Below are 23,179 nucleotides of genomic sequence, written 5' to 3'. Positions count from 1 at the left end.
CATTGCTGCTGGGTATTATTCCATGTCACCAGCCCCCTCCCCCACCAGTATTGCACCCAAATGTCCATTCTTCATGAGCGAGCCTAGAGAGTGATGGGACCTGATCTGTCCTCACTAAACATCCACGTACATTTTGCAGTCAGGGTTTCTGAATAGCGGCTGATTTACCCCTCCTCCGGAGGTGTGTCAGTGGTGGCTAGGATCAGCCAATCCCACACAGATTGGGAATTGAACCTGGGGCCTTTCATCGACACGGCTTGGTTACATGCTGCTTTTCACTGCACCAGTTGATAATCTCCTTTAGTTGGTAATTAGTCTATAATTTTTCCTTTAAGATTTTTGATGAACAGGGCCAATGGAAAATTAAAAAAAAAACTCAGATCGATAAACATGCCAGTTTTCAAAATTAAACTCTTCTACACTTGCTGCCTGGCTCATTGCCGGTCCCAGCTGTAGCTCCCAGTCAATGCCATTGTTTCATCCAGGGTTTCAGATTCTACTTTGCACAGCATTGGGGGCAGATCAGTTGTCCCAGATCAGTGATTCCCACCGACAGTGTGCAGCCGAGTGTCTGCTGCCAAAGAGACGCTCGGGTGTCAGAGATGAGCTGCACTGGAGTTCGCATCAGTGGGAGAATTAGGGGGGAGGAGGAAAGTGCCTCGCCACGGAGGAGGTTGGGAAATTTTTGAGACAAGTTGATTTAGCAAAAGAATGTTGGATCAAATATCCGCAATCGCCTGCAATTTATTCACGACGAGGGTGGAAAACCCCTCCGGCATACACCACAATCTTCTGCAATTTTCCAGCGGTGCTGCTGTTGATCTGTGTGTTATTAGGCAGTGGGTCCTGCAACCTTGTATAGGACCAAAAACATGTTCCTTTTCAGTTGTAGTTCGTCACGTGCTTTTTTTCCTTCTAAAAAATCTTTCTTCCTTCACACGCAGCAGCTTCTTCCTGGTAAGAAATTCTGGGAGTCTGATGATACGAACAAGGATGGACCTAAAGGGATATTTCTTGGGGATCAGTGGCGGGACAGTGCATGGGGAGCTTCAGGTAAGGAGTATGATGGTTTTGGCAAAGAGCAAACTTGGGCTCAATTGTATTTTTTTTTTTAAATTATCATGGATCAATATCGATGTCAATGGAATTAATATTAACAAACCCCTCTTATCTGTACTTCAGGATGCTAGATGCTTTTTAAAATGTTGCCTATTGCTCAATGTGTGTTAAGTGTATGGACAGGGTCACCTGAGATACTGTTCAATTGCATCATGTTAGGCGTTTCTTAGCAGCAAATAGATTCTAGCTGGTGTGAGAACTATATTAACTGTTTTGAAATGACAAATTTGCATTCGAGATGATGACACACTTGGACTTTCCCTATCCTAAATCCCTTATTCATATAAATGGAAAGATCCATCAGGTCCATTCCTCCAGTGTTCAATGTGCTTCACCTAGTAATTTGAACTCCCTTGAAGTTCTTGCTAGATTATTTGTAATCTTTCAGTGTGGGGACTTTCGTTCTACATTTACTTTTCACTCATTTAAATTTCAGGCCTCTTGTCCCAATAGCCTGATTGAAACTGAAATAATATACTGGGTACCTTTTTATATTTAATGCTTGGTATACCTTGATTAGTTAGTATACCTTGATTAGTTGTCATAACTAACAAAAAGTTAGTATGCAGGTACAGCAAGTAATTAGGAAAGCAAATGAAATGTTGGCCTTTATTGCAAGGGAGGGATGGAGTATAAAAGTAAGGAAGTCCTGCTACAACTGTACAGGGCGTTGGTGAGGCCACACCTAGAGTGCTGCATGTAGTTTTGGTCTCCTTATTTAAGGAGGGATATACTTGCATTGGAGGCAGTTCCAAGAAGGTTCTCTAGGTTGATTCCTGAGATGAAGGGGTTAACTTATGAAGAAAGGTTGAGCAGGTTGGGCCTATACTCATTAGAGTTTAGAAGAATTGAGAGGTGATCTTATTGAAACACAAGATATTGAGGGGACTCGACAAGGTGGATGCAGAGAGGATGTTTCCACTCGGGGAATCTGGAACTAGGGGACATAGTTTCAGAATAAGGGGTTGCCCATTTAGGACAGAGATGAGGAGAAATTTCTTCTGAGGATTGTAAATCTGTGGAATTCTCTGCCTCAGAGAGCTGTGGCAGCTGGGTCATTGAATATATTTAAGGTGGAGATTCAGATTTTTGAACGATAAGGGAGTGAAGGGTTATGGAGAGCGGGTGAGGAAGTGGAGCTGAGCCCAAGATCAGATCAGCCATGATCTTATTAAATGGCGGAGCAGGCTTGCGGGGCCAGTGGCCTACTCCTCCTATTTCTTATGTTGATGAGGTCCTGTCCCTCTCCCAGCCTCTTAACCACCTTTTCTGTAGGCTGTAAAGCTCTTAAGCTGCTCTAATCTTCCATCATCCCTCAAGATGGTAACAGCTATTAAGGAAATGATGCTATAGTTTCTTGATAAGTCTGGCAGACTGCACAAAGGTCACCTCCAGCCAAACACCTTTGGTGAACAAACTTGTTAAAGCCCATTGGCTGTTCAATATCTATTCCCTACTTGTTTTGGTGCACTCGGATGTTGAGTTACTGATCTCTTGCTAGCTTTTCTGAAAAAATAATGTGAACTCTGCTAGTAGGTGGTCTTGGATGTTTTAACTTTCATTCTCATGTCCACTGATTCCAGCTGCCCCGCTAGTTCAAATTGTGCCATCACTGCTTGAATAAACACCTGTGCATGCAGCTCAAGTCCAAAGAGAAAATGTGGCTTGTCATTTAAAAAAGCTAGTGGGCTTGTGGGGCAGTGATTGCCTGTGTTTCAAGCAAGGGTCTGATTGAAGATGGTCAATCAAGTTTGTTGCAAGCATTTTAATTTAGTCTTTGACCTCCAGGATGGTTAGCAGCTTATTTTAACTGGGAATCTTACGAAATCTTGAAAGCAAGTCTAGATTGAACTACTGCTCTTTATAAAACTTGAAATGTCAGTTGATGTAGTTGGGTAATTTATATTGCAGAATAAATGTTGAGCACGAGTTTATCTACAGTGGAACTACAACTTGTACGCCTAAGATAATGCTGTTAAGTTGTTTTTCAGAGGATGGCTTTGGACAGTGTTGATTTTAATTGGTGAATACAATATTTCTCCAACGCGGTGCCGTGTTACCAGATCTTTATAGTTAAGACACTTGAAGCTGTATCACCTTTTTGAATTTCAACCAGAACTTTTATGAGGAAAGGGCCAACAGACTCTACTTCCAGAAATTTCTTTCCAGTAATACTCTCAAATTGAGTGTCGACTTGGTTCAGTATTGGTGCTCTTGCCTGACTCCGAAGCTTGTCGGTTCAAGCCCCGCTCCAGCAGCGTTTGAGCACATAATCTAGTCTTTACACTTTGGCGCAGTAATGAGAGAGTGCTGCTTTGTTGAAGAGATATTAAACCAAGCCCAGTCTGCGCAGGTGGGTGCACAAGATCCCATGGTACAATTTTGAAGAAGAGTATGGGAGCAGTCTGACCAGTGCTTATGCCTCAACCAATACCATCAAAATGCATTAATGGGCCAATCATCCCATTGCAAGAACTGCCACCTTTGCCCACGTAACAACAGTGGCCACACTTAAGGCATTGTGATGTGCTTTGGGACGAGATAGACTATATAACTGCGCCTTCATTCTTAATTCTCTTGAGTCCATTTATACTGTCACTTATTGCACATGTCTGTTACCCTTCAGATGGAAACACTTGTGCTTAACTTCACTTCTTGGTCTTGACTTGTGTCCCCTGATAATTTTACCACAATGGACAATTTGGATCAGTTCCAGTTTCCTTCATAATTTGGAGAACTTCAATCAGACTGGTCACTTTGCAAACGCCTCTTTGCTAAAGAAGATGAGCCCGACTTCCTTAACTCTCGCTCATAAATTAATGAAATAAACACATTAATGAACGACAAGTACAACGTTCAATTCACATGTTGTGGATGGGAAGAGCCAATCAATTTACTAGTGTTAACATTATCATTAAATGTAAATATCAGTTTTTATATTGGGAGTGACTGGGCTCCAGACACTGTTGTGCTATTGGCATTGTGGCCCACATTTGCAGGGAGTCTCGGCTTTAGAGTGTCCTATCATCTAGAGTATTATATCTATCTGTGCTATTTTCAGGAGAGTCTCAGTATGTGGGACTTGCCTGTAAATAGCACAAGCAGATCAACTAACTATATGTATAATCTATTTGCTGTCAGAACTCTTAAGTGTTGGGCTTTGGAAAGGATTGAATATAAATTAGGACTGCGGTTGGTTTAAAAATGCTGTTTTAGAATTAGTGTTGAACTGCAATTTCTTTAGATGCAAAAAATAGACGATATAGTTAATGCCAAGTGTTGCATATTTAATTGAAGTGTGGTGCCAGAAAGTGTTGCTGTCTAGGGCTACTGGCATTCAGTATTGCAATTTACTATTTAAAGATAAGCAGTTTCATTTTGATGCACGTCGGTTATTTTACTTGCAGAACGATCTGCGCAGCTGCCTTCTAGTAAATTGTAATTGGCTCATGTGGAGCTCCAAAATGGCGATTTCCATGTCAGCTGATCTGGTGTACCGTACATTACTTTAGTAACCGGGAACGAATGCCTCTAATTCTCTCTCTTTTTCTCTCTCTCTCTCTCTCTCTCTCTCTCTCTCTCTCTCTCTCTCTCTCTCTCTCTCTCTCTCTCTCTCAGATCACTCTGTGTCACAGCCAATCATGGTGCAGAGACGTCCTGGTCAAGGCTTCCACGGCAGCAATGAGGTCAACTCTGTCCTGTCTCCGCGATCTGAAAGTGGCGGGCTGGGTGTCAGCATGGTGGAGTATGTGCTGAGCTCTTCCCCTGGGGAAAAACTGGAGTCCTGCCTCAGAAAGGGGCCATTTGTAAGTATTGGGAACATTTGCTTTGCAGTAACACCGATATTGCAGCCATGGAGGGGGGAATGCACACAAACTCACTTCAGCCAGTAACTTTAATGTTGTACAGCGTGGTTTTTGTACCACTCTAAATTATTCATCTCAAATAGGTCTCAGCACAGTCATCAATACTTCACCCTGCTGTTACAGTTCAAAATGGTCTCCAACTACAACCCAAGTTTGGAAGGGCAGATTCTGAAGTTACAATGCAAAGTTTACATTACGCCTACAGTTCAAGTAGACAATTCAGACTCTGCATTACTAAAATCCTAGGTCACCCGCCCTGCCCCTTGGCTGCTTGGCAAATTACAGTTCCATGGACGCTGGCTGCCCTGTGTGGTAACTCATTGGCAGGCTATGTGACCACAGAGAGTCACATCCATGTGCAATTTTAGCCTCGCTGATTATCACCACATGCGCAGATGCATTTGCAGCATAGATTGCCAGTGGGCAAAAGCAGAAACCCGAGGTGATTCCCTGGTCCACTGTCCCAGGGGTGATTATAGCCCAACCATTACCCACATTAAAACGAGAACCTTCCTGGTCTGTATGGCATGGCAACTGATTGGACCATTTGGGCGCTTCTCCAAGTTGACGTCGGTGGTGAAGTTGTTCAAAGCTGTGACTCATGAACTATTGTTTATAATTTTAGCATTGTTTTATCAGTGCGTCTCCTTGGTTTATTGTTGATGCCATCTGAAGGCTAATTGCTATACTTTCAAAATCAAGTTCCTTAACAACAATGACTTGTATTTATATAGCGCCTTTAACGTAGTGAAATGTCCCAAGCTGCTTCACAGGAGTATTATGAGATAAAACAATTTGGCACCGAGCCGCATAAGTAGAACTTAGGGCCGGGGTCACAGAGGTAGGTTTTAAGGAGCGTCCTGAAGGAGGAACGAGAGGCGGAGAGGTTTAGGCAGGGAGTTCCAGAGCTTGGAGCAGAGGCACCAGAAGGCTTGGCCACCAATGGTTGAGCAATTATAATCAGGATGCTCAAGAGGGCAGAATTAGAGGAGCGCAGATATCGGGGGTGGGGAGAGCGGGGGAGGTGTTGTGAGGCTGGAGGAGATTAGAGATGGGAAGGGGTGAGCCCATGGAGGGATTTGAAAATAAGGGTGAACATTTTGAAATTGAGGCATTGCTTAACCGGAAGCCAATGTAGGTCAGCGAGTACAGTGGTGATGGGTGAGCGGGACTTGGTGCGAGTTAGGACACAGGCAGCCGAGTTTTGGATCATCTCTAGTTTATGTCGGGTAGAATGTGGGAGACCAGCCATGTAATGGGGCTTTCCAGACTTCAGAGAAATAATTATGCAATCTTATAAATTTTCTGCTATCTAATCTATTTGAGTAGTGTTGTTTAAACTTGCAGCTTTGACTGTGTTGGCACAGCACTTCAGCTATGGTATATTAAAGGTGCTTTCCCTGTCTCTTCCCACCCCCTCCTCTGCCCAATCTGTTTAGGGTTCTGGAGATGCTGAGGCTCATAATGAAAAGGGAGACAAGAAAGGAAAATCTTCATTCGATGGGGATAAGATGGGGGACCTGAAAGAAGTGGAGGATGACGGGATTGATAAAACAAATGGTCTGGTGGTACAAAATGGCATAGATTCTGATGTTAAAGATTTCAGGTATGTAGTAAACGGTTACAATGTTTTTGTTTCACTTAATAACATTTTTGATAAAGGTGAATAAGGCTAAGTCTTGCAATGGATTTATTGGGATATTTGTCCATTATGATTGTGACAAGTGTTTCCACTTTGGACCAATATCAGAATTTTAATATCCATTAGCACTGAAAACAAAAAATATTACAGATTAAAATACTGCATTCTGTCCAAAAGCTTGCTTCATGCTCCAGTGCTGTTACAGGAATGGCGTAATCAGATCACATGACTTGCCACACCATGAGAATCTACCCAGAACACTGCACGTCACCACCTTTGAGTGGCAAATGGCACAATTCCCTGGCAGGTATGAAAACGTTAACCAAGTCAGGCCCCCTTCTTCCACCCTCTCCACCCAAAACCTGGCCTCACAAATGGAATATTAACTTTTGAAAGTACAATTGACTGAAGATAATTCAAATAAAATCAACATCTGGTAACGGGCAAGCAATATTGTATAAGATTTAAATACACATCGGCAGTAAAAAAAAAAAAAAAAAATAAGTGGTGTATCTCTCATACATTGGTTGTGAAGTCTGCTCTGTGTGCATGGACTGACTGCACCAGAACAATGTCTTTGGATCGGGTGGCGGAGTGGTTTGAAGAGAGCTGTGTCGTTATTTACAGCACCAGCAATTGCCCAGTCTAACCTCGACAGCTTTTGCTGTGCTGGTTCATGCTCCATTAACAACACACAAATATATAAGCTCCTTCTGTCATTCACATCAAGTCCACTAGCGTAAAATAAATAACTAAAATAATACAAGCTTGCCCGAGACCACAGTTTTGATTACTGTGTGCAATTTTGGGCTGCACGCTGCAGGAAGGGTGTCAAGGCAATAGAGCAGGTAGAGGGCAGGTTCATGAGTGTGCTACCTGGTGCAAGAAAATGCAAACACGACCAAAGACCTGGAAGAATTGGGGCTCTTTTCATTGGGGTGATTCGCCAGGCGTTTTTAAAATTCTGTGGGGATGGCACAGAGGAGAAAGAAACAGACTTTTCCCAGTGGTTGAAGCCAGAACTCGGGGACGTGGGAATAGGATAGAGCTGTTTCTTGTGTGGCGGTTAAACACCAACGTGGACTGGTTGGGTTGAATTGTTTGCGTGTTAAACTCCTCCTGTACCATGTGGGAAATCGGGGGCACCTCTGGTGTCCCTGACGACTACGTGTGCAGGAAGTGTATCCGCCTCCAGCTCCTGACGGGACCGCGTTGCGGAACTGGAGCTGCGGGTGGATTCACTCTGAAGCATGCACGATGCTAAGAATGATGTGAATAGCCCATTTAGTGAGTTGGTCTTACCGCAGGTAAAGGGTCCACAGCCAGATAGGGAATGGAAGACCAACAGGAAGAGCAGTGCAAGGAAGGTAGTGCAGGAGTCCCCTGCGGTCATCCCCCTGCAAAACAGATACACCGCTTTGGGTACTGTTGAGGTGGATGACTCATCAGGGGAGAGCAGCAGCAGCCAGGTTCATAGCGCCGTGGCTGGCTCTGCTGCACAGCAGGGCAGGAAAAAGAGTGGGAGAGCTATAGTGATAGGGGATTCCATTGTAAGGGGAATAGATAGACGTTTCTGCGGCCGCAACCGAGACTCCAGGATGGTATGTTACCTCCCTGGTGCAAGGGTCAAGGATGTCTCTGAGCGGGTGCAGGGCATTTTGAAACGGGAGGGTGAACAGCCAGTTGTCGTGCTGCACATAAGTACCAACCATATAAGTAAAAAACGGGATGAGATCCTACGAGACGAATTTAGGGAGCTAGAAGTTAAATTAAAAAGTAGGACCTCAAAAGTAGTCATCTCAGGATTGCTACCAGTGCCACGTGCTAGTCAGAGTAGGAATCGCAGGATAGTTCAGATGAATACGTGGCTTGAGCAGTGGTGCAGAAGGGAGGGATTCAAATTCCTGGGACATTGGAACCGGTTCTGGGGGAGGTGGGACCAGTACAAACCGGACGGTCTGCACCTGGGCAGGACCGGAACCAATGTCCTAGGGAGGAGAGTATTTGCTAGTGCTGTTTGGGAGGAGTTAAACTAATATGGCAGGGGGATGGGAATCTATGCAGGGAGACAGAGGGGAATAAAATGGAGACAGAAGCAAAAGATAGAAAGGAGAATAGTAAAAGTGGAGGGCAGAGAAACCAAGGCAAAAAACAAAAAGGGCCACTTTACAGCAGAATTCTAAAGGGTCAAAGTGTGTTTAAAAAGACAAGCCTGAAGGCTCTGTGCCTCAATGTGAGGAGTATTCGGAATAAGGTGGACGAATTAACTGCGCAGATAGCAGTTAACGGGTATGATGTGATTGGCATCACGGAGACATGGCTCCAGGGTGACCAAGGCTGGGAACGCAACATCCAGGGGTATTCAGCATTTAGGAAGGATAGACAGAAAGGAAAAGGAGGCGGGGTGACGTTGCTGGTTAAAGACGAAATTAATGCAATTGTAAGGAAGGACATTAGCTTGGATGATGTGGAATCGGTATGGGTGGAGCTACGGAATATCAAAGGGCAGAAAACGCTAGTGGGAGTTGTGTACAGGCCACCAAATAGTAGTAGTGAGGTTGGGGATAGCATCAAACAAGAAATAAGGGATGTGTGCAGTAAAGGTACAACAGTAATACTGGTAGCAATGCGGTGGAGGAGGATTTCCTGGAGTGTATTAGGGATGGTTTTCTAGACCAATATGTCGAGGAACCAACCAGAGAGCTGGCCATCCTAGACTGGGTGATGTATAATGAGATGGGACTAATTAGCAATCTTGTTGTGCGAGGTCCTTTGGGGAAGAATGACCATAATATGGTAGAATTCTTTATTAAGATGGAGAGTGACAAAGTTAATTCAGAAAATAGGGTCCTGAACTTAAAGAAAGGTAACTTTGATGGTATGAGGCGCGAATTGGCTAGATTAGATTGGCAAATGATACTTAAAGGGTTGACGGTGGATAAGCAATGGCAAACCTTTAAAGATCATATGCACGAACTTTAACAATTGTACATCACTGTCTGGAGTAAAAATAAAACGGGGAAGGTGTCTCAACCGTGGCTAACAAGGGAAATTAAGGATCGTGTTAAATCCGAGGAAGAGGCATACAAATTAGCCTGAAAAAATAGCAAGCCAGAGGACTGGGAGAAATTTAGAATACAGCAGGAGGAGGACAAAGGGTTTAATTAAGAGAGGGAAAATAGAGTACGAGAGGAAGCTTGCCGGAAACATAAAAAATGACTTCAAAAGCTTTTATAGATATGTGAAGAGAAAAAGATTAGTGAAGACAAATGTAGGTCCCTTGCAGTCGGATTCGGGTGAATTTATAATGGGGAACAAAGAAATGGCAGACCAATTGAGCAAGTACTTTGGTTCTGTCTTCACAAAAGAAGGCACAAATAACCTTCCAGATGTACTAGGGGTTCGAAGATCTAGTGAGCAGGAGGAACTGAAGGATATCCTTATTAGGCGGGAAATTGTGTTAGGGAAATTGACGGGATTGAAGGCTGATAAATCCCCAGGGTCTGATAGTCTACATCCCAGAGTACTTATGTAAGTGGCCCTAGAAATAGTGGATGCATTGCTGATAATTTTCCAACGGTCCATTGACTGTGGATCAGTTCCTATGGACTGGAGGGTTGCTGATGTAACACCACTTTTTAAAAAAGGAGGGAGAGAGAAAACGGGTAATTATAGACCAGTTAGCCTGACATCAGTAGTGGAGAAAATGTTGGAATCAATCATTAAGGATGAAATAGCAGCACATTTGGAAAGCAGTGATAGGATTGGACCAAGTCAGCATGGATTTATGAAGGGGAAATCATGCTTGACAAATCTTCTGGAATTTTTTGAGGATGTAACTAGTAGAGTGGACAAGGGAGAATTAGTGTGGATGTGGTGTATTTGGACTTTCAAAAGGCTTTTGACAAGGTCCCACAAGAGAGATTGGTGTGCAAAATCAAAGCACATGGCATGGGGATAATGTACTGACATGGATAGAGAACTGGTTGGCAGACAGGAAGAGAGTCGGGATTAACGGGTCCTTTTCAGAATGGCAGGCAATGACTAGTGGAGTGCCGCAGGGCTCAGTACTGGGACCCCAGCTCTTTACAATATACATTAATGATTTGGATGATGGAATTGAGTGTAATATCTCCAAGTTTGCAGATGACACTAAACTGGGTGGCGGTGTGAGCTGTGAGGAGGACGCTAAGAGGTTGCAGGGTGATTTGGACAGATTAGGTGAGTGGGCAAATACATGGCAGATGCAGTATAATGTGGACAAATGTGAGGTTATCCACTTTGGGGGCAAAAACACAAAGGCAGAATATTATCTGAATGGCGGCAGATTAGGAAAAGGGGACATGCAGCGAGACCTGGGTGTCATGATTCATCAGTCATTGAAGGTTGGCATGCAGGTACAGCAGGCGGTGAAGAAGGCAAATAGTATGTTGGCCTTTATAGCAAGGGGATTTGAGTATAGGAGCAGGGAAGTCTTACTGCAGTTGTACAGGGTGAGGCCCCACCTGGAATATTGTGTTCAGTTTTGGTCTCCTAATCTGAGGATGGACGTTCTTGCTATTGAGGGAATGCAGCGAAGGTTCACCAAACTGATTCCTGGGATGGCGGGACTGACATGACGAGAGACTGGATCGACTGGGCCTGTATTCACTGGAGTTTAGAAGGATGAGAGGGGATCTTGTAGAAACATATAAAATTCTGACGGGACTGGACAGGTTAGATGCAGGAAGAATGTTCCCGATGTTGGGGAAGTGCAGAACCAGGGGACATAGTCGTAGGATAGGGGGAAAGCCATTTAGGACGGAGATGAGGAGGAACAACTTCACTCAGAGTTGTTAACCTATGGAATTCCCTACCGCAGAGCGTTGTTGAGGCCAGTTCATTGGATATATTCAAGAGGGAATTAGATATGGCCCTTGCGGCTAAAGGGATCAAGGGGTATGGAGAGAAAGCAGGAACGGGGTACTGAAGGAATGATCAGCCATGATCTTATTGAATGGTGGTGCTGGCTCGAAGGGCCGGATGGCCTACTCCTGCACCTATTTTCTATGTTTCTATGTTTGTTTCCGTGTTGAGATGCGGTTACAAGCCATTGCCCTGTCACTCTGCTGCATAAATTTCCAGGATTGATGCATCTTGAATGTAGTAATCTTGACAAGCAGTAAGGATTCTGGATTTTTGCTTTTATTCAAGTTCAGGACACAAGTACCATTGTACAAGACTAAAATCACACTGCTGAAAGCCATTGTTATTAACAGAGTAGCAGGAAGTTAGAACGCATCATAAATAGAATGTAGCATTGATGCTTGTTGACGGCAGTATTTTCCACTCGTGCGCTTGCTCACTTGTGAAACAAACATTTTATCCAAGTGTGTATCTCTTTCGTACTATGCTGGGTTTAATCAACCAGCATGGCCGACCTATTTCACTCCTCCCATCATTGGTCGGGGGGGAAGGGAAGGAGGCGCAAGCTATGCAATATCATCTATGCAGTTGAGATCTTTTGAAACCTCGTGTACACCTACAGACTGCAATGTTTTCAGAGCAAGGAGTAGAGGTGAAAGTAGTGTGATTCTGTGCCCAGTTGCTGCAGGGTGCCCAGCAGTGTCACAAGGTGACTCACTGTCTCGGCCATTCAGGAGAGAAGTTAGGAAACATTTGTTCACGTAAAGGGTGATAGAAGTATGGAACTCTCGCCGATAAAAAGCAGTAGATGCTAGCTCAATTGATAATTTTAAATCTGAGATTGCTAATTTTTTTCTCTAAAGATATGGAGCCACGGTGGGTGGATAGAGTTTAGGACACAGATCAGCCATGATCTCATTGAATGGCAGAACAGGCTCTTGGGGCGGAATGGCCTACTCTTGTTACTATGTTGTGTTTCATTCTCTTCTGATGCGTACCTTTCACTCGATGCTTTCCCTAGTGGCATCGCCAAAATCTCACATTGGCTGTGTGCAGAAGTATGCGTACCAACCTCTGTCCCATAAATCCATGGTGTAAGCTGTTGGTGTATCAACATGCTTGGCCATCAGGCCGCAATCCCCTCTTGAAGTTTGGTCAACAGCACTTCTGTCCCTGCAGTGTTAAATATTGATTAAAACACAAGTTATATTTAACTTTGTGGTTTTGAACTGTGCATAAAAAAATCTAAGCTAATTTGTTTTAAGTTCTGGAAATCTGAAGTTACATAGAATCTACAGCACAAATAGGCCGTTCGGCCTAACGGATTTAGGCCAAAACTTAAGCAAACTACTATGGATACTGCAGATTTAGGCCAATATTTAGAATCCACGTGAGCCTCCTTCTCAAATGACCTCTTTCCACCCTGTTCCTGTGTCCCTCTAGTCCCGTCTCCCTCATGTATACATCACGCCTCCCGTAAAATACATCGAGGCTCTCTGCTTCAACCACCCCATGTGGCAGTGAGTTCCACATTCTCGCCACTGTAAAGATGTTCCTCCTAAATTCTTTTGTTTGACCTGGTGGCTGTTATTATTTGTGCCCCTTTGTACTGGGCTCAGCCACAAGTGGGAACAGTTTTTCCACATCACCCTATTGAATCACTGCATCATTTTAAAGACCTATCGTGTCTCCTTTCTCTTCTAGAGAAAAGCACCCCAGTTTGTTCAATCTTTCTTGATAGTTGCAGCTCAATTCTGGTAACATCCTTGTAAATCCTTTCAGCACTTTCTCCAGTGCTTCAGTCTCCTTTTTGTAGTGTGGAGATCAGAACTACGCACAGTACCCATGTGTGGCCTAACCACGGTTCTATATAAATTCCCTCCCTACTTTTGTAACCCCGGTACTTTGTTTAAACTCTTGTATGGCTTTAATCAGCCCGTGTTGCTACTTTTAGTGATTTATATATCTTTTATTTCTTTGCTTTTCTACCCCATTTAATCTCTTGCCCTCCAAGGAAAAAGTGGCCTCATTATTCCACTTCTGTTGAAACGAACAGAAAGATGGTTAATTTTCCACATATATTGGATCCAACCAGGGAACACTTGCCCTTTTATGCAATTTGAAGCATGTGATCCTCCTTAATATGTTTTACATAATGTTACATTTGAGGAACATTCTGTGGTTCTATTTTCCCTTTGTCAGCAGCACGTGGCTTACTGTGAAACTTTTTTTTGATTAGTATTAAATGCGACTATAAGAACAAATTTTATCTCCTTAAGCGATGTATCTTTTGTTTAAATGAGACTTTATGTTGTGGATTTTAAGTTCTATGCCAACTGTGGAAACTTGATTATGGATTCATGGGGGTGGTATTCATTTAAAAAAAAATCTAAATATTTAATGTTGCATGCTGACTGGCAGTGCTTGACCAAGATTATTTTTTTTAACACTGGCTGTAAACCAAACTATTCTCTGCAAAATCTTGTAATTTAGGTCGTGTGTAAATTAAAATCTCCAGATCAACATATATTTGTAAGATATATCCCCATCTGTAACTGATTTAAAGTTGTGCGGGTGTTGTTAAATGTGCCTGTCTTCTGCTTCAGGTACAACGTCTCAAATCCAGCTGTTTGAAAACAGGGCATTTTTGAGTTAATCCCATTTGATATTCAGTAAAATAAAATCCGGAATTATCGTTCAAAAACCGGCAGGCCGGACTAGTTATTGGCATCGCCACTATGTTTTAAATGGCGTGTGATCTGTCCGAGCCTTGCTGAATGACCCTTGACCCGACCCACGCCACCATTAGTACTTTGTCTCGGTAGCATACATAAGCTCTTGATTTTCTTGTCCGAAATTCGGAAAAATCTGAAAATCGTCACGGTCTCGGTCCCGAGGTTCTCTGATTTGAGACGTTGTACCTGCATGAGCATTACTAATGACAATGAGATGCGCGTATTTCTGTTGCATATATACAAAAATGACAAGTAACTTTTCTTCCTGCAGCCGTACCCCCGGCAGCTGCCAGACCTCCCCAAACGAAGTAGTGGATCTTCTTGGACCGAACCAGAACAGTTCCGAAGGCCTGGGTCAGTTGGCCAACAGCAACAATGTAAAGCCTACAGAAGATTTCAACAATGTGGAGTCACAGAATGTGCCCTTAGATTCCATGGAGCCTGTAGGGCTGGACTCGCTACAGTTCGATTATTCCAGTAGCCAGGTGCAAATGGATTCGGCAACGGCTGCTGTGAGTCTGTTTGACTACAGCTCGCAACAACAGGTTAGTTTGCCTACATCTGCACAACTGAGCTTTACGTTAGAGAATTAAAGCACCTGTCAATCCATTTCTGACTAGCCAATCCAACTTTCCATACAAACTGAAGTGTCTCACTTCCCCCCCCCCCCGCCCCACACACACATGCTTCTTCACCTCCTCAGTTCTCTCCCTGACTCCCTTTCATGCAGACCCTACTGGGATATAGTTCCTAAGGTCCTGGCAGATGGAACTGGGTGTCATTAAGGTGAGGTAGTGCGTTTTAGTTTTTTAAAGCGGTAATTATACTTGACTGCAGGGCGGTAGCATGATTAGAACAAAGGAGATTGTGGAGTGATTTGATGTTTTTAAAATTCTGAAGGGATTCTGAAGTAGAAAGAAACGGACTTTTTTCAGTGGTTGAGAAGTCCAGAGCAAGGGAGCATTGGATACAAGATGAAATGTAAGAGGTTTTGGACAGAAAGCAGGAGAAACTTTTTAATAATAGAGTGGATGGCACTACCAGTGTTAGTGATCGCACCTCCGCGTTAGTGACTGACGCAGAGATCACGTTGATGGAATGCCAGGAAGGGATATAGGAACAGGGTGGGTGCAATGGATTATGACTACTGCTCTTTTGGAGGATAAACACCATCTGAACTTGTTGGGATGAACGACCTGCTTCCGTGTTGTGATTTCTATGTAATTACATGTCTAGTCCCATGACATTAAAAACCAAACCCCTCCATCTCTACTCTTGTATGGTAGTAACTACACATTATATCACTGCGGTTTTAGTTGAGGAATATTGCTCCTTTTAGTACCCAAGTCAAGTGGCTGTTGTTCTGTGAACGTAGTTAGTAAGCATTGGCAGGTTATTTGGCTGTGGTTGACATTGTAGCCAAGCCCAATACTGTCCTTGCCTAATGTTAGCAGTTACACCAGCCTTGTGGATAGTAGCGAGCGGGAGCACTGGCTGGGTTTTCTCGGCTCCACCCTCCGAGCCAATTGTAATCTCCCAAATGCTGCCTGGGCTTCGAGTAGCTAACTCAGCTCGGACTGGGAATCGAATTTACAACCTTTAGGTCTACGTGCTCATACTATATTGAGCGGTGACAGGACAGAAGAAGAAATAGGAGAGGAGTAGGCTATGTTTCCTGTAATTTGCCGTGTGGACCATTCACAATACCGCGCACGGGTGATTTTTGACAATATAATGCCGCAAGCTGGCTGCACGGGTTCCCATGAGCAGTGTGCGGCCACAAATCTTACTGGGAGTCGGCCCTTCGAGCCTGCTTCGCCATTCAATGAGATCATGGCTGATCTGGTGTCTCTCAACTCCACCTTCCCGCACTAACCCCATATTCCTCGAGTCCCTCGGTATCCAAAATTGACCGATTTGGGCCAGAAAAGGAGCCCTGAACGTTCCTTCATAATTCAGAAATAGTAACATGAATACATTTTATGACCTGCTTTGTGCACCATCTCTTTTCATACCCTCGTGTGCAGTTGTCCCCATCGTCACGCCAGATTCCCGCTCTGTGTAGTAAGTCTGCCCTGACCTTGCTGCCGGGCTTCTCTAAATTCACTGCCAGAATGTGGTCAGGAGCAATTGAAGTTGACTTCACACTCTTGATGGCTGTCAATAAGTGACGATCACCAAGAAATCAAATCGGGAAAGAAACTTCTTTACCCAGAAAGTGGTGAGAATATCGCACTCACTACCGCAGGGAGTGGCTGAGACGAATAGTATAGATGCATTTGAGGGGAGGTTAGATAAGCATACAAGGAAGAAGGGAATAGAGGGTTATGCTGACAGTTAGATGGGGAAGGATAGGAGGAAACTCGAGTGGAGCATAAACGCTGGCATAGACTGGTTGGGCAGAATAAGCTGTGCTGTATATCCTTTGTAATCCAATGATTTAATTACTACTTATTTGAATGCATTGACATCATAGCTTAGTGGTTCTTAAAACGTTTTTGGTTGAAGCACCCCTTTTCGAATGGATTAGTAATCTCTGACCCCCCAACGAAGTTACTGCACTATATCATGCTCAGAATATGGAAGTGCTGCAGAGTAAAAGAGTGTTTTAATAATGCTTTTAAAGAAAACCGGTATATCAGTGAGATGGATGTGCCTGCTTCTCACTGCAGTCTGTCTATCCTTGGTGTGATATATTTCCCCAGGTGAGGGAGAGAAAGTCCCGAATTCTGCAGCTTAAATTCTACCATCATGTTTCCTGAAAATGTTTGCATAACAATGCTCACGGCACTCCGTACCAACTGTATTTAGAAGATGGCATGATTTTGGACGCACACTAGTTTGTGTCGTTGCACTGTCTGTGATCTATTGTAAAGAGGGTTCTTCTAGTGGGTTAGCGGAGTCGGTCTATTTTCCTTCCTTTATAAAATAGCATAACATTTTATCCAGGGAAGAGAATTGCGATTTAAAAAGAAAGGCGTACATTTATATAAGCGCTTTTCACGACCACCGGATGTCTCGAAGCACTTTTCAAAAGTGCTTCATTGGCTGGAGTGTAGGAAACGCGGCAGCCAATTTGCACACAGCAAGCACCCACAAACAGCAATGTGATAATGTCCAGATAAACTGTTTTGTTTTTGATACTTGAGGGATAAATATTGGCCAGGACACCAGGGATAACTCCCCTGCTCTTCGAAATAGTGCCATGGGATCTTTTACGTCCACCTGTGAGAGCAGACGGGACGGCAGTTTAACGTCTCATCTGAAGAACGGCACCTCCGACAGCGTAGCACTCCCTCAGCACTGCACTGGTGTGTCAACCTAAAATATTGTGCTCAAGTCCCTGGGGTGGGACTTGAACCCATAACCTTCTGACTCTGAGGCGAGTGTGCTACCCACTGAACCACAGCTAACACTCATAATATGTTAAGGAATGGTCTCTAAACTGCAACCTGTTGTATTTTTAGCCTGGACAACTAGGGAAGCTATATTGTTGGTAAACAGCAATTTGGGAATTCATTCTAGATGGCTTAAAACCTTCTGGCATCTCCGTTCCTAGGTGAGATAGCCAGCCCACTCTGCGCTCCCACCACGCACTAAGTCTGCCTCCGGCTGCACCTCCACATTACTTTGTGGACCCCTGGAAAGTCTCTACTGACCCCAGGGGCCCACGGACCCCAGTTTAAGAGCCACTGCCATCGCTGGCTGTGGGGATTGCGGGCGTGGGTCTGATGCCACAGAAGCTGCACCTTTTTCCCCCATTTTTTTTTTTGTTTGGTCTAACTGTGTAATGACTATATGTTGAAATGAGGCAGGTAGCTGCAACTGCAGAGATCTCGTGGTTAAACAGTTTGTCATCACTGTTGCAGCACCTTAACAGCAGACTTAGAATTAACCCAAAAGATGTGTGTATTCTTAATGAACCAAAAGTAAAATCCTCGGTATCAAAGTCTCTCTTATTTATAAAAAAAAAAGGGAAACATTTCAAACTGAAGCTACATGAATCTTTAACAGCTTTTTAAAAATTGTGGTTATTGAAGTGATTCATTATAACTAAATTAATAGTTGTTTTAGACCATGGAAACTGTAGATCTGCCAGCAATTAATCTGGGCAGATAAAAGTTAACCATAGAGGAAAGTCGGCTTCAATAGAATCGGAACACGTTTCTATATAGACAAAACAAAACCTCTCCCTGCAAACTGTTGGGAAAGTTCACTTACGTGATACAGTTTTCCTTTTTTTTTAACGAGCTCTATTAAGGAGTGGGCTTTATTGAGAAATAATTAACAAGAGAAGAAACGGCAAAGGCTAGACATCTAAAACAAAATTTGTCAATCAACATCTGTAAAATGAACATTGTTGGGTGTAATCTTCCATCAGTTGCACTCAACATTAACTTATTTCTTTTCACAGACGCTGGCTGATGTCTGTTTCCAGCAGAGGTCCCTCTCCTGTGGGTCTGCTCCATGTGCCTGTGGGCTTGGAGGAGCAAGTACCCAGCAGCATGTAGCCAAATGTTTTACTTTGCTCTATTGTCTGCAGTATTGCACCCAAAAACTACTGTGTGACACTTTCTGGGGTTTCATTTTCTCTCTCTCTCTGGCTCTAAGTACATACGAACAATGACGGACAGGCAAAGACCATCTGGTCCATTGAGCCTGCCCCATCCAATTGCAATCCCTTGTGTATCACAACATACACACTCACCCCACCTGAAACCATGTGAGCTCCTGGGAGAGGCAAAAAGCTAGATTTTAAAAACCCAGGTCAATTTTGGGGGGGAAATCTGGGAAATTCCTCTCCGACCCATCTAGGCGATCGAAAGTAGTCCAAGAGACCACTCTTGGCCATTAAATGCCCTGCAGCACCTACCTTCTGTAAGAATTAATCTCCGTCGCAGCCAGAAACAAATCCAGCTTTTGCTTGAAGGAGTTCAGTGAGCCTGCATCCACCACATGAGAGGGCAGCTTGTTCCAGAGGTCTACTATTCTCTGGGAAAAGAAGCATCTCCTGACATCTAACGTAGATCTAGCCTTATACAACTTAAATTTATGTCCCCTGGCCCAAAAAGTGCCCTTCTTGGTCGCTCAATGTGCCTAACTGGGAAACAGGGTTATTCTTCCCATGTATTGTGAAACTGGTCTGTTCCTGTTCTCAAAATAAGGAATTTAAAAAAAGGTAGAATGACTTACATTTATATAGCGCTTTTCATGACCACCGGACGTCCCAAAGCGCTTCACAGCCAATTATGTACTGTTTGAAGTGTAGTCATTGTTGTTATGTAGCAAATAACACTTATACACCTGATATTGTAGCTCTCCAAGAAGTACTTTAAAAAAAAACTGGCGGCTCTCCTTTAACCTTTCCTTCATTTTGAGGGCACAGGCAGGCTCTGAACGTCTGCTGTACTAACCTAGCTGAATTTCCCTCAGAATTTCTTGTTGAAAAGTAGTAGTTGTTGAATTAAGAAGAAATGGTGTGCAGAATTATAGGAGAAAACGACTGATGTGCTGGATAATGGCATAAATGTACGGCACTAGGGCTGTAAGCACAGTCAGTGGACCAATGTTCAGTTTATTTTAAAAGCTGCTTTTTTTGTTTGTTTAGCTATTCCAGAGGCAGAATGCGTTGACAGTTCAGCAGCTGACGGCTGCACAACAACAGCAGTACGCACTTGCAGCTGCCCAACAGCCCCACATAGGTAAGCCGTTGCCAAGAGCAACTTGTTACTAAACCAGTTTGTGTACCTATTGTGCACCCACCTAAGTATCTGATGGGAGATTATTGAGTCAGTCAGCAGTTACCGCAATTCTCAGTGTTTAAATGTGGAGCAAATGGATTTGAAGGTTTGTCGGCAGACAGAGGTGAAATCCCGGCTTTAAAGGAGAAAACCTTGTTAGTAATTGTATGTAATTTGGTGGCTATTTAATATATTGGATGGAGAGGAGTTGACAGTAAACTCTGGAGGAAGAACTTCCTAATGACTAGAAGGACATCTGTGTTACTTGGGCGAGAACCCAATATAATTGGGACCTAGACTTAATCTTCCTGTTTATGTAATTCATTGCCTTCTGGAGCCATTGGGTATCCATGGCGATGTGTCAATTTGCTGAACTGTAGTATGAAGTGTGTGCATAGAGGCTCAAGATAGCCATTTTAAATTAAATGTGTTTGCTTGGCTGGGTAAGTGAATTGTTAAAAGATTTCAAAATCTACTTATAACATTAGCTTTTCGTCTGTTGCTTAAGTGTCCTAGCTGTTATATTCAGTTTGTCCGAGCATGATTGCTAGAATTAAATGATGTTTAATTACAGTTTGGTAAAGGGTTGAAAGGGGGAAATGGTTTCTGAAACACAATGTGCTGCTTCAATTTTAAAACTGCAGTTTTCCCCTTGAGGAATTTTCAGCAGTTAAGCTGTGCCGCCTTCCTTTATTACATGTGTTAAAAGTCCCTGAAATTACCATTTTATCACAGTACACCACTGCTGGGCAGTCAAAAGGCACCAATAACACCATAATGCTGTGCTGCGAGATTAAATAGTGTATTTCTATACAGCTTAATGGCAGAAACAGGCAGAGCCAACAGGAGAAGGCTTGCGTTGCTTGACTGCTGTTTTACATGTGGAGTGGCTTTTTTTTTTGTTCGCAAGATGGAATAAAATGTGTTTCATTGGATTTGGACAGCCGTGTATAAAAATACCAACATGGTACCACTTGAGCTCTGCATTGACAGGATTGTAAGGCCCCTTTTTTTGTGGTAATTGGAAGCATTGCATTCATTGTAAACTGCTGGAAGTGATGCCACTCTTGGCCCGCAGTGGAAAGGCATTCAGTGTCGAGAACATTTTATGTAGTCTAGTGATCTGAACCAGACATAACTGGTTGGGGTGGAGGCAGGCGGGCAGCCGTTAAAGAAAGCCTTATCAATGTTTGCAGGCTTACTGCACAGGGTGGCTCTCTAGCCTGTCTGTCTCGGGAAAGCATCACTTGGTGCATTTATCAACTGAAGCAGCAGGAAGTTCATTGTCCTTTTTAACATTTCAATTCGTACTGTTTGTAGTATATTTCTTAGCCACTCGCAACTTGCAAGCAGTGCCAGTATACCTGTACCAATGCAACGCAATAGGCACCTCAAGTAATGCATTCGACGAATAATCAAATTACTTTTGCGATGTGTGTGTATGTATTTCACATTTTCTTTTTGTTCATGTTGTGTATCTGAAGTATTTGACCCTGAGTTTTTAAGTAGCAATGAATGTTTAGTGCTAGTCCAAACTAACTTCCTATTGTGAGTGCAATCTGATTTTCCCTTGCAACAAATAGTAAGCTTTAAGAGTACCATAGTTCCAGAAACGGTTTTCTTTGCTGCTGTAAAAAAGATATGAGCAATGACGCCTACTTATTTGCATGCTAAAGGCTATTGATTTATGATTGAGGTTACAGTTAATTAATATTAATATGCACCGTTACAAATGTATATCGTGTTTGTATTTGTTCGAGCAGTAAAGATGCTTGTAACTGGACCACCACTTGTTAAAAGTATTGAAGTGTTATTGCAAATGGTTTATGTATGTATTTATTTATTTTTATGTTGCACAGGTATGTTTTCAGCAGGCCTTGCTCCAGCAACCTTTGTTCCGAATCCATACATCATTAGTGCTGCTCCGCCAGGTACAGACCCCTACACTGCAGGGCTTGCTGCGGCTGCAACTCTGGCAGGTAAGACTTCACTATTGATTTCAATGATCTGAACAAAATTAATCACACTGCTTGATTATTTCATCCCCCAGTCGAAGGCAAGGGCAGGAACTGAGTGATCCTCTTGATGCAGGAGATGAAGGGGGAATTCCACATTAAAATAATGCATTGTTCTGGAGGGAGAAGGCTGGATGAGCCGAGTGGCCTTTTCTCATTCTGGACTTCACTTTATCTCAGTTGACGTGTTGTGTAGTAAGATTTTAGATTTTGTCTAACCTAGTGCATTTAATGGGTCGGGTTCATTTGTGGAAGTGATGATATTCCTGGCCCCCCCCCACACTCTTTGCGCTTGAAGAGGGGTAAATTCGAAATTAATCTGCAGTGTGTATCATTTTATTTCAGCAAAGTTCCTTTTAGACAGGAATGATGGTTTCCGAACCCACTGAGCTAAGAGAGCGCCATGATAAGATATGTTTTAGGTTTTTTCTTTCATTGTAACTGGATGTTGGTTGTACTTCTCATATCCTTGTGACAGACCTATTCAGTGAGCAATAGCTCGTGTCCTTTTCAACTGGATTGCTGAAGGGAGTTACAAGGCAGAATCAATTGAACCTAATCTAGTCCAATTCCAACACTCCTCAAATGGGGCAAGAACACCTTCAAAGTGGTTTTAAAAAAAAAAAAAAAATTGTTTAAATTGAGAACCAAATCATTTAAAAATTAATTCTATAAATGCAGCAAAAGGGTTACAGAGACAGTCTGGCAATGATGACACACTTGCCCTCACTGAGAACAGTGTTCGATAATGAGAATTACAATTCTGTACTCAAAGACCTGAGCCAGACTGAGTATATTGTGGCTGATCCCCCAAATCCATACCTTTTGCTGCCATTGATAATTTTACTTATCAAAACTATTCTGTTGGGGATGAAGGGTGGGTTTGCAGTTAACTGGAGAATAAATATAGATCAGCTTTTAAAAATGTGGCAATGTTCTTCTGTTGGACACAATCGGTGAACTCCTGATTTTAATCCATTGAATGATTTATGTTGATACTAGATTGAACATGCTCTAGGTTGCCTTTAGTCCATGATTCATTTCAACTCCATTTTCAATAGGCTCCCAACAAACGTGCATTGAAAGGTGTGTATCGTGACTACAAAGTACTTAGTGGGTAGTGTATAGGTTAGGTTGACTTCCCGAATGGGGTGTG

The 23,179-nt window shown here is 43.2% G+C and overlaps 1 protein-coding gene and 1 non-coding gene across 9 annotated transcripts in view; both read left to right on the top strand.

The window, feature by feature from the left end:
- pum1 (pumilio RNA-binding family member 1) overlaps nucleotides 1–23,179 on the top strand; it is a 157,450-nt gene that overhangs the window by 94,380 nt on the left and 39,891 nt on the right. For 2 of the 8 annotated variants that reach the window (XM_070898953.1, XM_070898952.1), the window contains 7 exons: nucleotides 945–1,053; nucleotides 4,738–4,925; nucleotides 6,425–6,591; nucleotides 6,833–6,934; nucleotides 14,539–14,812; nucleotides 19,876–19,969; nucleotides 21,868–21,987. In XM_070898953.1, coding sequence (XP_070755054.1) covers nucleotides 945–1,053; nucleotides 4,738–4,925; nucleotides 6,425–6,591; nucleotides 6,833–6,934; nucleotides 14,539–14,812; nucleotides 19,876–19,969; nucleotides 21,868–21,987 — 1,054 coding nt within the window. The remainder of the gene's footprint in view (nucleotides 1–944; nucleotides 1,054–4,737; nucleotides 4,926–6,424; nucleotides 6,592–6,832; nucleotides 6,935–14,538; nucleotides 14,813–19,875; nucleotides 19,970–21,867; nucleotides 21,988–23,179) is intronic. The other 6 variants (XM_070898959.1, XM_070898954.1, XM_070898958.1 and 3 more) reach the window with 3 other exon arrangements.
- LOC139280432 (small nucleolar RNA SNORD103/SNORD85) lies at nucleotides 22,725–22,810 on the top strand. Its single transcript, XR_011596685.1, has one exon. It is a non-coding gene; the product is annotated as a small nucleolar RNA SNORD103/SNORD85 (small nucleolar RNA).

Source organism: Pristiophorus japonicus, chromosome 14 (genome assembly GCF_044704955.1).
Source record: "Pristiophorus japonicus isolate sPriJap1 chromosome 14, sPriJap1.hap1, whole genome shotgun sequence".
NCBI classification, from domain to species: Eukaryota; Metazoa; Chordata; class Chondrichthyes; family Pristiophoridae; genus Pristiophorus; species Pristiophorus japonicus.
This window is presented reverse-complemented; position numbering and strand designations above follow the sequence as displayed.